At 48.6% G+C, this 15994-nt stretch overlaps 1 protein-coding gene across 1 annotated transcript; it reads right to left on the minus strand.

Annotated features, from left to right (window-relative positions):
* Positions 1 to 4936: 4936 nt before the first annotated feature.
* LOC133212871 (16 kDa beta-galactoside-binding lectin) lies at positions 4937 to 7525 on the minus strand. The gene is made up of 4 exons (XM_061354698.1): positions 7378 to 7525; positions 5900 to 5979; positions 5621 to 5792; positions 4937 to 5150 (listed from the first exon to the last, which is right to left on the minus strand). The coding sequence occupies exons 1-4, from the start codon at positions 7384 to 7386 to the stop codon at positions 4998 to 5000; spliced, it is 414 nt and encodes a 137-aa protein (XP_061210682.1). The 5' UTR covers positions 7387 to 7525; the 3' UTR covers positions 4937 to 4997.
* Positions 7526 to 15994: the final 8469 nt, after the last annotated feature.

Raw genomic sequence — 15994 nt, forward strand, 5'->3', positions numbered from 1 at the left:
TCTTTATGGTTTCTGTATGTGTTATTCAACCATCCACCAAGCCAGTGTTTACATCTGGGTTTGATTCACGTTAAGAGCTGTTTCTTCCTTATATCCCTTCCAGAGGGGATGTATGCTAACTGTGGCATGGCACTATGGTTTGGCTGTGTTCCTGCAGGACTTTTGCTCATGCTTCTGCACATAAACTATTGCACAACTCTTGTGTACCATGGGGGTTTTCTAGCCATGTGTTACTGAACAAACGTTGTTTGTGTCATGCAACTGGATGTATTTATGTGGCCAGAGTGGCCTCACTCTAGGAGATGGTTCTCTCCTGCCTGGTTTAGCCAGACTCTGGTGACCCTCTTCAATATAAACTGTGGAAATAAGCTGAATTCAGGGTGTTAATTACTCCAGAGAGTGCTTGCCAGACGCTTACACGCACATTGCTTATACTGTTGCTTGTGTGTGTACAGGAACACAACCTTTCCAGCTGTAGCTCTGGCTTTTGTGCAGCTTGCTGCGTGTTGGTGCTAAAAGTCTTTGCAAAAACCTTGCTTTCTCCTTGCCTGTTGGAAGATGGAAGGGAGCTGGTCTTGGAGGGGGGTGTCAGCACAGCTCTGCCCAGGTTGGGATTTGGGATTAGGAAAAAGGATTTGTTTTCTGATACACCTTGAAGAAAATACAGTACATGTGAGCCAGGGAGGTTTTTCCTCTGTGATTTGCAGTTTGAGACAATGCCTTTCTGCTAGGGTTGCTCTGTGAGAGGATAGGCTTTAAACGAAACCAGAAAAGCCAGCAGCATTTTAGTTAATATTCATTTTAGCACTAAATGAAGTTTTAGGACTAACCAACCAATTGCCATGTAACTCAGACGGGAAAACTAAGGGCTAGTGAAAGCCTGACTGAATACTGAGGAAAGGACTTAAGGACCTGCCTTTGCACAGTTCGTCGTGCCGCAAGTGTTTTACTGAGCTGAAATAAAATTGCAGTTAAAGAATAGATCAGTTTCCGTAGCTAGCAGGTGAGCATAATCAGAGCTAATGAGGGACAGCAGGGTTGGGAGCAGCTGGCCACAAGCCCCCACACAAGACACTGCAGTAGGATGCATGCCTCAGTCTGAAGCCTGCTAAGAAAAGGTGAGTACATATATTTTTTATATATATTTACACATTTTTTTCCTCCTGTGGAACTCTTTGCAGCCTGTGTGTGCCTGCTTGCACCCACCGCAGAGCATGGGCTGGAGCTGAGGGGAGAAAACATCCCAGTTTGTTGGAAAGTAGGTGCATCGAGGGTTGGTTTCCACAGGGGTGTCCTCAGCATGTAGGGAGGTGATGGTGCACACATCCAGGGGATCTCAGCATGGCCTGTGGGATCCCTTGGCTCCTGTCCACATAGCATTGTCTGAGCCTGTCTCACCCCAAGGGCCTGGTATCCCTCATCAGCAGCTTGTGCTCAGACCTCCGTCACACTATGGGAAAGGGGAATTGCATGGCTAATGTTTCCTGTGTCCGACACCAGAACAGGGGCCAGGTATGAGGTAGTGCAGCTTAAGGTTTGAGGGTGACTTCCTGAAATTAAGTGACAGAAGTTCTCTTTGGTTTGTAATGGTTTAAAATAGGACCAAGGGAGCAGGAGGAGAATCAAAGAAAGAACATGACTGTGAACACACTGAATGCTCTTGCAAAGCTGGCTGGCGGTCACCTTTTCATTTTGTACAAGAGATGTCAGTTAATTTCTCATGTTTATTGCTTGGAAGAAATTGTCTAGCTTGTAAATTCTAGTGGGAAGTGACCCAGTTGACTTCCCCTAGCTCACTACAACCTGGAGTGCCCATAAGCTTCCCTAGCACATGCTTATACCATGCACAGTTTCTGGGTGCACAGTGTCCTGCGACTGTTTTTTGAGGCCACGGTGAAGTGTCACATGCATGCTTGTGTAGACAGAGCCACTTGAATGGCCTATTTCTGTCAAATAAAGTTAATGTGAGGTACTCAGGGAGAGGTTATTTTTAAGAAGACAAAGCTACTGGTCTATCTTAGCTATCCCTGGTCTTTTTTAAGGCCTGCATGAGGTTATATTCCTGTCACATCTCTTTCCAATCTAACCTCTTCTGCCACTTGGTATTTGTTATCCTCTTCCTAGTCATGAGGTGGTATCGTACATCACGTGTTCCTAGAATCATTTAGGTTGGAGAAGATCCTTAAGATAGAGTCCAACCATTAATGTAACACTGCCAAGTCCACCACTAAACTATGTCCCACCTACACATCTTCCCAATACTTTTCAGGGATGGTGACTCCACCATTTTCCTAGGCAGCCTGTTCCAGTGTTTGACCACCCTGGAGACTCAATCCCTAATACCCAATCTAAATCTTAATGTTATAACCCTCACAGCCATTTTGCAGGGTTTTCAAGGTCCAGTTTTCCCTTGCCATTATGGTCTAAGGAAATAAAGCATGTCAGCTTTGATTCCCAGTGAATAGCCAGGGATGGAGGCCGAGTACAAGCTTGCAAGATTCAAACGCAACTCTCTTAACAGGGATCAGTGCTGTTTCCCTCCCATCCCAGTCTCAGTGTTCAGGCAACCAAGGGACAGATTGTTCCTGTAGGCTCCTGTTGGGATGGATTGCTGGACTGCAAGTCTGCTACACACTGCAGGATTTAAGTTAAAATACAAAAAATGAAACACCCCCCACCACCACACCCCCTTAGGCCATGCTGTGGTGCTTCTGCTCCTCCCCAGAGCAAACAAGAGCAGGTTTTCCCAGGATCTTAACAAGCCCAGCTCACACTGCACTTCAAGGAGAGTGCACTTGGCTGGGATAAGCCCCAGGTTTACATTTACTGTGACTCCCAGCCTGCAGCAGGGCACAGTATTCTTGCTTTCATGGGGCTGTAGCAGTAAAGTCTTGTCCTTCCCCTAGGAGCTAACCAGGGCACTCTGCACACACTCTGCCTATTTAACAGTGTCACTTATAGGAACAGGATTATTTACAGCACTGGAACATGGGAGAACAAACCTGAAGAGGCAGGAAGTGCTGGCAAAGGCATGCTTCCTTCCTACCCTTTCTCCTGTTTTGTGGTCTCCTTAGTGGCCGTTGCCAGTGATAGAAAGCAGGATAAGCCTAATTAACCCTTGTGTTAAGTACAAGATGGGGCAGTCCCAGATGAAGGCACAGCTTGTACCCTGAGCACAGCAGTCAGGAGCACTTGTAGCTAACCTACCTAGCAACCAGGGCTGCCAGCTTAACAGGCAAAAAAACAAGATCAGCTTTACTCTCGTCAGTGCCAAAAAGACACACAGACCTCATCTGATTAGGGCAGCTAGGAACAGAGACCCAGCTGTAAGCTCTCCTGTGCCTCTGCAACATAAGGGCCTTCACTTTTTAAATGCCTGTACAATTATTTAGCTTACCTTCAGTTACCAGAGAGCCTCCTGCTTATTTGCACGAAGTCCCTTGCTCTCCATAGCTGCATCAGCTCTGGCAAGCAGAGAGAAAAGACCCTGTCTGTGCACAGTCACCATGTCTGTACCCAAAGGGTGACTGGCAAGACACAGCTACAACTCAGGCCCTTCTGGCAGAGCTGCAAGAAAGCCTCCATAACAAGGGTTATCAGGTAGAAGAGATAAGACATCAGTACATCAGCAGGCCATCCACCCTCCAAAGCCATTTCCCCCCACCCCAATACTCTGGGGCAGCTGCTGTAGCACAGATCTGGGCAGTGCTGCTGCCAGGCAGCAGTTGTGCTGACAATCAGGCAACAGGCCTGTAAACCTCTCCATAAAAAGCCTTCACATGGCTGAAATACTCTACAGATTGGTAGTGCCCCCAGCTAGGCAGCTGTTCAGAGGAGCAGCAAATGCAGCCCTGCAGACAGATTAGCCATCAGGAGTCAAATTCCACCTCTTCAGCAATGGAAGATCTCACCAGCAGTCAGTGACCAGCCAGGCTGCACTGGGGCAGCACCCACAAAGCTGCAGCAGTCAGTGAGCCAGCCCCAGAGCTGGGCAACCTGCCCAGGCTCCCAGCACTCCACAGTTTACCTTTCATCAGGTCCTCAGATGCTGACACAGTCCCAACTCCAGCGCTGGGTACAGGGCTAGCAGGCAGCTGGGCAATAGCAGCAGCAGCCACACTCCAAGGCATTGCACGAACACAGCAAAGAGGTCTTGAACACAAAGCACTGTTTACTAAGTTTTTTAATTTGTCTGCCTAACTGCAACTAGTTGTGCTTGGTGCAGTCAGGATTCAGTGTCTCTAGTAAACCGCACCTAGAACTTAGCAGCCAAGTGCTACAGACGTTGTCCCACAGGCTCCTGACATGGTCTAAGCTGATGACTTTATGGGAAAACACAATACTGGGTCTCTGACAGTGTCAAGACCTCATTTCATGAAGCAGCACAGACAGCCTGGATCCTCTAAAGACCTCAATCCCAAGTTGTCTGTGAGGCCTCACCTTCCACTCCATATCTTCCCACTGGCAAGCGCAGTTAGCCTGACTTGCCTGCTCTTCTCTACTCGTTAAGTACACTAGTGCCATCCTGCTAGGCATGCTCTTGGAAGGCAAAGCTATTAGCAAGAGCACAAGCACCGTTCCCTGTGACTCCCCCAACCCCAGCAAGGGGATGTGAGCAGCACTCCTTGGCCACACATGGCACAGCACATGTCCAACATGCACTTGTTCAAGCTTTCCTGGCTGGGGCTTGTCAGAGTTTAGAAACCAAACAGCCAGGGACCCCTCACTGCATCAAACAGGGTCAAGGGAACAACTACTACTAAGGTAGATTTAGTCACACTAAATCATGCTTTGCCTGGCATGTGGTCTACCTCAGCACCAGCTGCAAGGCCACAGCATAAGTAGGCACATAGATGGATACATACCCCTTCCCACTGCCCACCCGTGTAGCGCACACAGGAGCAAGCAGATTAGAGCAGAAACAGCAGAGGAAGAAGCCATTGCAAGTTTGGGTTTATTTCACTGTGCGAGGGGGGGGAAACAGCAGACCAACCAAGCTATAGCTGATCACTGAACTTAATGGCTTTGACTTTGAAGTCTCCCTCTACAGCCAGGTATTCAATTTTCTCCATGCCCAGCCGATTAGGGAACTGGAACTCAGCATCAGGCAGCTTCACTGTTGCCTCCATTTCATTGAAGGAGATGCAAATCTGTAGAGAGCCACAAGAATGAAGGTTAATACACCACCACTCAGAAGCCTCACTCCCCACTACCTGCAGTTCATGTGCAGGACAAGATGTGGCTCCTAGTGTCAAGCCTATGCTCACTAGCTCAGCTTCCACCCTGTCCATCAGAGCCTTATTTGGTCTGCCCCAAGGTCAGATCCAAGCTTCTGCAACAAAAGGATGAGGCAGACCCACTTTGAATCTCAGGTCTGTGTTGTAATATCTCTTACTTGTGTGGCTTGCAAAGGAAGGCCAGAGTAGAGCACTTCAAACCCCCAAGCTGTTGGGCATTGACTTAACAAGAGCAGGTCTAGACAGTTGGTTTCCCCTGTTGCTTATTCCCTTTTCCGTGCCTGCTCCTTCTCTACCAGAGGTACAAAGCAGCACTGGAAAACTGTGCCCTTAGCCCTTTAATGCTGTGGGCCAGGGCCTTGCACACACCCCTGGGGCCTCACCTCAGTCTTGTCCCCATGCTGGAAGGGAAAGTCAGCCTTCCTGTCCTCCTCACCCCACATGCCATCCTGCTTTGAATTGCACACAATGGTGTTGACATCCCCGTGACAGTCGAAGCGAGGGTTGAAATGCAGCAGGAGGGTGCTGCTGTCCTTCCCCACATTCACAGCAAACCTGGGGAAACAGAGGTAGCACACAGCTACACAGTGCTGATGAGCTGAACACTGCAGGAGCTCATGCATCCCTCAGTGCCATATCAATCCATTCACCATGTCACTCACCCTCTGGCATCAGACAGGATCTTCCCTTTGACTTTGATGCACTCTCCAGGCTGGATGTCCAGCTGAGTAACCACCAGTCCCTGCAGGGCCAAAGCACAGGCATTACTGTGTCCCAGGGTAGGCCCACCAGCCCTGCTCAGGCCATGGCATCAACCAGCTCTGGCAGGCCCAGACGTATTTGTGGTTTCATGTGAGCAGAGGGGCTGATTCAGGTTAGCTGCCCATCTCAGCCCTCTGCCAAGGAGCCCCAGTTCACACCACACCCCCACTGGGATCTCCCACCCCATTAGGCAACCCAAGCTAACAAGGAGGCAATTCAAGCCAGTGTAACAGGAGTAAGGTTCAGGCACTAATTTACCAGCTGCTACAGAAGATATCCTCACAAGCAAGCTTGCACTTTCAAGACAGCAGGGGCCAGAGCCTTTAGCATAGGATTAAAGTTAGTTACAAAGCTTTTTTAACCCTAGATCTCTCCCTTCCCTAGGAACAGGAGCCACCAGAAAAGTTTCTTGCTTTGACCTAGAGCAGCCTTACGCACAGAAAGAAAGGTCAGTGGAGCCCACTTCTGGCTGCAGCCCAGTAAATTAAAACAGCCTTCCAGGAATCTCTGAATTGCAGAGAAACTTGCCTCAGACCCAGGTTACTCACTCCCCCAGCCACATATCCCCTCTCCTCCCCCAGAAAACTACTTAACATCACCAGCCTCCCACAGCTAATAGGGGGATGCTGTCTGGTGAGGTCAGGCACAACTGAAATCATGCTTTGCTGCCTGCGCTCTTGGCCCAAGTGCCCAGTGTTGAGCTCCACTTAACTGCACACCAGATGAAGAAGGGAAACTAATCTCAAATGAATTATGTTGTTGTCCTTGCCTGGCTTGCACAGGCCTATGCCCTGTGTCCTCGTGCCTCCTCCCTGCTCTGCACATACACAGACTGCTAGGGTCAGAATCCCTCCAGTCACTAAGCCTCTTACCACTGCAGCACCAACATTGCCTTCTGGCTCTATTTCTAGAGCAGCACTGAAGCACAGCCTCAGCATCCAGGGGCACAGCAAAAGGCAGGTTAGGGAGGCAGGGGTAGGTTAGAATACACTTTTTTCCTCTGCTGTTGCATTGAGGTAGCTTCATCCTTTTACCCAAAAGTCATTTTTCCAGAAGCAAAAAGAAAGTTCAAGGGAAAAAAAAAAAAAAGGGTATTCAAACTGTAGAGTTGCAAGCGTCCCAGCCATTTGGAGTACTCGAGGATATAAACATGCATTAGAACAGCTTTCCCACTTAGATAACACACTAGAGAACAGGAGAGGAGAATAAAACACAGCTGATCAGCCCTACCTATACCTCCCACAGCCATGTACCAGTCTAGCGCTTCCTCTCAGCTAACCCTTCTCTCCTCCTACCTCTGGCACCAAGCCCGAACCCCCCAGGCAGCTAAACCCTAGCCCTGCTCAGTGCACGGGTCCGGCTTGAAGAAAGCACTCACTTGCTCCATGCTGCAGACACCAGCCCCACAAAGCAGGACGCCCCAGAACCCCCGCTCCACAAACGGAGTGACTCAGCGCTGAGCTCCCGCAGCTTAAATCACTGGGGCAGGACCATCACATGATGGAGGGGGGGCGACGAAGGAGATCAATCGCAGCTGGGAGGGGGCTGGAGCTTTCCCAGCCGGCTCCGAGCGCCGGGACATCTTGATGTTGTTCTCTGCGAGCAGTATATATATGTGTCATTTTAAGAGCTAGGGATTGTTTGCTTCTGCGTGATCCTAGAAATCCTCACTGTAAGCTCTTCTAGCTGCTGCGCAGCGTATGCTGGCTGCTATCCCCGTAGCGCGAGCATGGCTCCGTGCCTGCAGCGAAGTGGCTTCTCTTTGTTAAGCGATCCCTGCCTAAAATCAGGGTTGGAGTCCTCGTGTTACTACTGCAAAGTGACTGCCTCTGAGAATTCATGTGTACGCATCCTTCCAACCCAGCCTCGTGCCTGTGACGGGAGCCCCTGGGTACAAGCCATCACTGCTGGCAGTTAAATGAAACCCGAGGGTTTGCTATCTTCTATGCCAGCGTTTAGAGTGTCTGTAAGTTAAGGGTGCTCGCATGGGGCACTGCTAGGCGTGAGAATTCAGGCGGCAGCTTTTTGGAAAGGAGCTTGATCGCTCGTTCCGTTCCAGTTGCAAAACACTCCGGAGGGAAAAGAGGAATGCTTTGTTAGCAGGGGAAGCGCCGGTCAGGGATGAGCGCAGCCGGCTAGAAAGGAGGCTGCTTTCCCCCTTTAGTATGCTCCTTAAAAGCACACAGCATGACTGCCCCGAGCGTCTTTGCAGCGAAGAGACCTGCAAAGAGAGTGGGAGCAGCTGCTTTGTGAATTTGTGTGACTGGATCAGCTGCATACCACTTGTAGCTTTGGACTGGCTTTAGCAGTGTCCTCAGGCCTCCGTGTCTCAGTTTCCCTCGTACGTCAAGTGACACTAATAACGTGCAACTTCAAAATTCTACTTGTAAAACTTCAGCCAGAGCTGCTATATAGATGCTACTTGTGGTTAAGCCAGTCCTAGCCTGGGAGGTACCTATCTGCTGAGAACTTCTGGAAGGGCTGCACAGGGCAGCTTACAAAACAGTGCAGGAATTTATGGCTAGGTAGCAGAAGGCTGCTGGAGCTTCGTTAGAGCATGGTTGCTCTTACACCAACAGCATCCTGACTCCTGACACCACTTCTTGCTCCAGATATCCCCCACACCCATTGCTGAACATTGACAGGGCATTTCAGCATCCTGTATGACACTGGGTGAGCCAAAGCCAGTCTGCATTTGAACTAGAAAGTCACAAGCCTGAACTGGATCCCTGTGACTAGGCTGTTTAAAAGAGAGCAAAATGCTGACTGGAAGTACAGTAGAGAAAATCCCACATATCTCTTGCTGCCAACTGAGTCCTTGGACATCCAATGTGTACACAAGGTCCACGCTGAAGCTGGGAGTTAACTGCAGAGTTGGTGCAGGTAGCAGATGCCACTGAGAGCAGGCCCCTCTGCGGATAGTTTGGAGAAAGCCCACATAATTCCACCTTAAGCTTGCCCCAGTCTCTAGCACTATGTTAGGTGGGATCATGTGTTAGGCAGGCTATGGGCGCTTGCTTTCTGTGCAGTTGTTCCCTGTTCACTGCCACATGTGAGGGGTTGAGCAAATTCTGTTTGTTCTGTTGGGCTTTGTGTTTGCTTTCTATCGAGGCCTGTGAAATCCCTGCAGACTCCTCTTGGCCTTTCGGTGCTGCGGTGTTTCTGGTGGAAGAGCTGCTGGTGAGGGCAGTTGTGGAGCTGGGGCATGCAGTGACACAGTGCTGGCCACTCTGACTCGCTTCTGAAATGCACGTTTCTTGTGAGCTGCTTTCTGGCCTGAAGTCTCCTCCTCTGACCCCTTCCCTCAGACAGGGAAATGCCTTTCTAGTAATATGTGGAGGCTGCACTGTTTGTTTTCCTTGAGTACTCTGCACTGGCAGCCTGGTTGGTTTAGCAACAAAGCCTTTGGCCTTGCCTCTGATGTTTAAAGCACTCCTGGTGTTAAGCCCTGTGAAATCAGTAAAGTGTTTGTTCTCAAACTGCAATGCTGAGATGCCCAACTCCTTCCATTTTCCTTAGGGATTATACCAATTTTGGAAAAGCAGAATAAAGATCTTCCCTTTTTCAGCCTCCAGTGGGATAAAAGAAGGTCTCTCCCTCCAGAGGAGACCTTATAACAGTTTTCCAATACCTAAAGGGGTCCAACAAGAAATCTGGAGAGGGGCTTTTGACAAGGGCCTGTAGGGACAGGACAAGGGGCAATGGATCTAAGTGTCAGAGGGGAGATTTAGATTAGACATTAGGAAGTTCTTCCCTGTGAGGGTGGTGAGGCCCTGGCACAGGTTGCCCAGAGAAGCTGTGGCTGCCCCATCCCTGGCAGTGTTCAAGGCCAGGTTGAACGGGGCTTGGAGCAACCTGCTCTAGTGGAAGGTGTTCCAGTCTTGGCAGGAGGCTGGAACTGGATGAGCTTTAAGGTTCCTTCCAACCCGAAGCAGTCTGTGATTCTATGATCCTAGAATTCCCCAGAGGGTCTCCTTCCCTTTCAGAGGGTATGTAAAGGGAGACGGACCACAAAGTGAGGCAATGCTGCCCACCCCCACCCCATCAAGGGTGGCCCCAGCCCCTCTGTATGACACAAGGGAGAGGACATCCTGCACTGCCCCACTCTGCTTCCTGACATGGGAATTTTGTGCCTACGGAATAATGTAAAGCTCACAGCAGGCAGGCAGAGGATTAGGGTGTGCTTCAAAGGTGGGGAAGAGAGAGAGGTGCTGCCCTATGCAAGCTGCGCTTGCACCCCAGGACCAGCAGGTGATGTTCTGAGAAAAAACCTGGGGCAGAAAACAGAATGCAGAGAAGAGCCCAGGTCTTACCTGGACTATAGCGAGGGCTGCAGTATGTACAGGCCCTGAAAGAGACTAGATGGGTGCATGCAGTGTATGTGTTATCATTTCCAAGCTCACACACACTTTTGGGGAGAAGCATTGCACCCACCAGGCAGCTCTGGCAGAACCAGGAAGAGATCTCCTTCTCATCCAGAGGGTGATGCCCAGAGGAATTCACCCCTGTGAGGAAAATTAAGAGTGCCCTGCCAGCACCTTGCAGGCTTGCTTGAGGGCATGGGGACCTGGTCCTGGGCAGGCCCCAGCAGCCCAAGCTCTTTATTTCATGTCTTGATTTGCACAGAGAACCAGCCAGTCTGATTTTCTTGTAACTCTCTCAAAATACCCCAGATTTGCTTTAGAAAAATGTGAATACCAAAAGGATGCAGCATGCTGATTGTTACTCTTTTTAGTCCATGAATAAAAATACACCCTAGCCCTTGGCAAGTCATATCCCTGACTAGTCACTCCTGTCATTAGCAATGCCTTAGCGCTGGTTTTGGAAGGTCTAAGAACACACCTCTGCTAACTCACGGACTATGGTGTGTTCTCTAGCCTGTGTGACACAGGCTGCAGAGGCCAGTGCTGCTGGCTTGTCAATATCTGTGCCTGGTTTGTCTGGCACTGAACCCACACAGACTGCTAGCTGTTGGTGCTCTGTATCCTACATTAGTCATTGCTGAGAAAGAGGCCTTACTTCTGGCTGAAAGAGTGGAGAGCAGCTTTCTCCTCCTTCAGCACAGTGGTGCTGCACATGTGCCTCCCTGGGAGGGCACCACTGCACCTCAGTCTTTTTGATGAGGGAAAGAGAAAAACTGCTCCAATTCATTTACACTAGTGCAAGGGCCAGACTGGTAAAATAATGACAAGGAAAACTCCTCACCCTTTTCTTGTGAGAGCTAAAGCTTGCACTTTGGTGTAAGTTCAGAGATTTTTGCACTTTCTTTAGGGAAGATTTGAGCTTGTCTCTCTAAGTCCATTCTCAGTTCATCAAGCCAAGACAGCATCTTTCTCTTGCACTGTCTTTAAGGAATACTTGTGTCAGCACTGTCTGGATGGGATCCTGGTCTCAGCACCAGGTTACTCCTGCAACCTAAGCATTATACTGTTATAGCATAAGAGATACACACATTATATATACACACACAAGGCTGTTTTCTACCTCTTGGACTATCCGGGGACTTTAACTTAAGCAATCTTCTGCTACCACTGTTGAAGTGTCTGACTCTTCCTGTTTCCTCTGCAGCATGTTAGTTTGTCTCATCTGAGAAGCTTCTGCCTTTTTGCTTGAGCAGTAGTAGCCCCTTGAAGGTTTCTGTTGCACAGTTTCTCTGGACCTTTCTGCAAAGGTCCTTTCTAAAACAATGCTCTTACCACCATGGCATCTTCCAGCCCTATCTACAGGGCAAACTTCAGGACTGGCCTGGTCTATATGGAAAAAGAGCCAGATTCCCTGCACTTGAAAGACAAAGGCTGTCTGGGGAGCCACAGTTCAATGCGGCAGGAGGCTGAGGCCCTCCCACAGCCTACAGGCACCATGCCTCCCAGAGCGCTGCTTTGGAGGGAGGTTTGTGCCAGGAAGAAGGGCTGACAGTCCAGTCTGCCCTGGATGCCAGCTGGGGTTACGTGGCCACATGTCACCACAGCATTTTTATCCCAGAGGGTTTCCCAATTTCAACTCTCCCTTACATTAAAAGGGAAGCACCTTTATTCCAGGTTAATTATCAATTAAGTTAATTATAAAGAACTTCTTGCACTATCTCAGAGTGATGAAAGGAGTTTGCTGATGCCCTCAGTGGAATTTAAAGTATGTCTCATCATTTTATTTCCCTCATTAACACTGACCCAAGCTGCCAATCCCTGTGTTTCTCTCATCTCTCAGTGGATTACACTGAACTAGAGCAAATTGTTAGCTACTCAGGAGAACTGGGGCTTTGTTATTTTAGACTCATTTCACTTGGGCACACACAGCCCCACACCTTTTAATTTTGCAGGTGGCAAACACCTCTCCTTTGAGTTTATTGCTTCATCTCAAAAGAATTGTTCACATTTGTTCCTTACTGGAGGTCCCCACTTCTCTAAACTTAGGTACATGTTTTCCTCCTTTCCTCCTCTGTGCAACTCATCAGACAGCAGGCAGATTTATTTCTCATCCAAAGTCACCGTACTTGCAAGAGTGCAGTAAAAAAGCAGTGTGAGGCCCTGCTGCTGTAGACTGGCAGACCACTCCTTTCCCCATTTCTTACCACAGTATGAGACCCGTGTCACCTGGGACAGACCTACTCCTGTTCCCCTGTGAGACCATGCCCCAGACAGCAAGGTCTGGAGCTGGAACCTATAGCAGCTACTGGAGTATGAGTCCCTAGCAGAGACCACAGGTTACTGACTCTTCAAGCGCATGTTTTCCAGAGGTCTATCAGCTCTGGCAGTTCTATTTTTCTTAACAACACTGTTTACTTCACATTTATGACCACATTGCAAACTTGTAGGATAGCAGCGCTTTACAAGCTTTTTATATTCCTGTGGTCTATCTCCAGACAAGCTGGGCTTAAAATCAGCTGGACGGGACTTGTGGGGGTTGAAGTTCTTTGCATGGTAAGACATGAGGAAAGCTCAAAGGGAGTGCATCTGCATTACTCTTCACAAAGTACTCGGGCAGTGGAGCTGGTTAGCTGGGTCTGGACCTTATGGTGAGTGGAGCAAGAAGAGAGAGATGGCAAGTAACAGAGCCTGTTCTGGTTCAAGATAAAGAAGTGGTGTCTGCAGAGAAGGAGCATTACTGGAGCATGCTTTTAGGTAGTTTTTTTCTTGAACTATGGTGACAGCACAGAGATCAGGGATCTAGCCTTTGTTTCATGTCATAGTCATAAATCAGCTTTCCTCATTTAGTGACATCCATAAAGGTAAATTTGCTAGGTTTTACCAAGCAAGCCAGAATGCTCTTCTGAAAGATGTGCCCCTTTCCAGGCCAAAGGCCTGGATCCATACTGTCACAGTAGACACATCAGGAAGCATGACTTCCTCTACTGTTGTCTGACATGGGAGTGGCTTTAAGCAGGGCTGGAAGGCAGAGGCAGCTCTGTACTGCTCAGGGTGACATGCCTTACTTAGTCCTGTTAAAGTCAGGAGAAGGCACTGGCTGTGGGTTCCTACTCCCCCCAGCAGCTGACAGAAATAAGGTCTGTTGCTCCTTTTATGCTTTCTCCTTATGACTTTTTAAGGCCTGATTTTACTTACTTTATCACTACACAAAGCCTGCAAGATAGCAGTCTCCCTTAGGCTGAAGGACTGTAGTTTCCTGTTTTGGATCTTTACTCAAATCAGTGGGAGAAAACACCTCACAATCACTTTGAATAGGGTGGGACCAAGCCTTCTGCATCAGCCCAGAGTCCACACAAGCATTCCAGCAACCTTAAGCTGGACTGATTTATCAGAGCTCACTTCTAGCCTGACATACAGCACATACAACATGCCATGATGGTTTAGAAACTCAAGCCATCTGGAGATCTTTCCCACAGGAACATGAGTGTGCCAGAATTTGTCTCCTTTAGGCCACCCACAGTGAGAAGGGATTGTATTAAAGCTGGCCTAGATTTCCCAAATTCAATTTTAGGCAAAAGAAAATTGTCAGCAAGTATTTGAGAAATGCCTTGGAAAGAACCAGCCGATTGAAATATGCAACAACTAGCTCTGAATAAACATTGACACTGTATATTCTGAGGCCCAAGATACTGAAGGGCCTTCAAAGTGATGCTTCTAGGGGTGAAGTTCCTTCCCCTTCCTGCCACCTTCTCTCTGTGTCTTACCAGCCAGATTTAGGCTTTACCTGAAATAGTTTAGGAGGGCTCCCTTGCTTCAGGAACAAGCTCTGATCCTATCTGACTGCTAAAGTGCAACAAAATAAAATGCACTCAGGTTTAACACTAACATTACCGGATCCCTTCAATACAGCAGCTCTAAAATAGTATCAAATCCAGGCGCATCATTTGGTTGTCTCCCATTCAATCAATAGGCATTTTCTCACATGGGTGGAAGGTAACATCTCAGCTGATAGCTAAAATAAGAAGAGCCAGTTAGAAGTGCACACATAGATACTGAGAAATGCACTTACAAGTGGCAGGTACTAAATCCTGCTTGGAAGCAAGAGCATCATTATGGAGCACTGTGGGCAGAGCAGAAACCCTTCTCCTAAATCCCCTGGAGGCTGTGGTGCTCTTGCTTGGAGCTCTGGGGTGGGTCCATGAAAAGATTGGAGCACAGCATGATGAAATGAGGCAGCAGTGGGGAGCCCTGGGCACTGCAGGATGAAGAGAGAAGGAAGCCGATAGGATTTCTCATACTGACAAGCAGCCGGAAACTGGGAGAGCTGTGACTTATGCTAAGGGCCTCAGCCATGACTCATGACATGGGCTCCAGCATGCCCTGAAGTCCCATGGGAGAGCGCCAATGCAACTGGCTACCTTAACACAGCTGCCACCACATCAGACAGCAAAAGGTGGCAGACTCCACTAAGGCATCCTCTGAGGCATTGCCTTCCCATGGCAGGTGAGAGTCTGTAGTGAGGTGTGCTCAGCACCAAAGAGGAAAGAGACAGCTGCCTGTCAGAGCTTGACTGCACATAACCCCCAGCATCTTTGGGCATCTCAGCCCAAAGACTGTCAAGCAGCACACCTGCCAGAGTCCACAAGGATCAATATCCAAGGGAAGCACCACTTAAATGCCCTCCCCTTCAACCACAGGCAGGAAGAACAGGATTTTGCAGATGCTCTGTCTGTATGCATGGACTTGCAGATCCATGACTGACTGCTGTCATCTCTAGCACACACCATCCAGCAGCTAAAAAGCCATCCAACATAATATCAGTAGGCAAGCACTATGAGAAATAGCAGCCTTGGGCTTGTTGTGAGGCAGCAATGGGAAACCATGGATGTTTGTTTACATCATTTATTCAGTATTTATCAAGCAAAGAGACAAAAAAATCCAAATCAGATGCAAATACCTCCTGAACTCAAAGATCTGCATCTCCCTTGAGCACACCAGTCAGCGGATGACTAAACCAGTTTTATTGTTTACGCAAAGGAAAATGTGCAGCTTCCCTTGAGTATGCCCATCTGTGTGTCTTAACCCAGAGGCAAGACTGCCAGGCTTACTGACCTCCTGGAGGTGGTATTTATTAAAGCCACTTCCCTGGTCACTGCCCTGCCATGGCAAGAGATTTTCACTGCTTTCTTTCCCAACTCTAAATCACTTAAACCATATCTAGTCAGTGAGATGTTCAGCTTTGTACAGTGCCCATCTTTTTGCTCATCTTTTTATGGGAACAGATGCGTTTTGATATATACATCCTATGTTCAATGAAACAACATTGTGTGTCCCCCATCTCCAGAAAAAAGGGCTTTACATATAGGGATTTCTGATAGGGTTTGTCAGCTTCTTGTGCTTGCAGTGAATTATGGTCTCCTAATGCTGTGGTACTTTGCCTTTGCCTTGGGCTGTGGTGACCAGTATTCATGCAAGGAGAACAAATTCCAGTTAACAGGCTTGTGGCTTATAAACTCCAGCACAAAATATGTTGAAGCAAGATTCAGGCTTTACTTTCTTTGTCACTGATGCCATGACTCACAAGCAGAGGTGGAAACTCAGCTGATGAAGTGTTTTCATACAAGCAGCTAC

This window comes from Neopsephotus bourkii, unplaced genomic scaffold (genome assembly GCF_033783945.1).
Source record: "Neopsephotus bourkii isolate Nb327-2 ecotype Australia unplaced genomic scaffold, CSIRO-AGI_Nbou_v1 NB_741, whole genome shotgun sequence".
NCBI classification, from domain to species: domain Eukaryota; kingdom Metazoa; phylum Chordata; class Aves; order Psittaciformes; family Psittacidae; genus Neopsephotus; species Neopsephotus bourkii.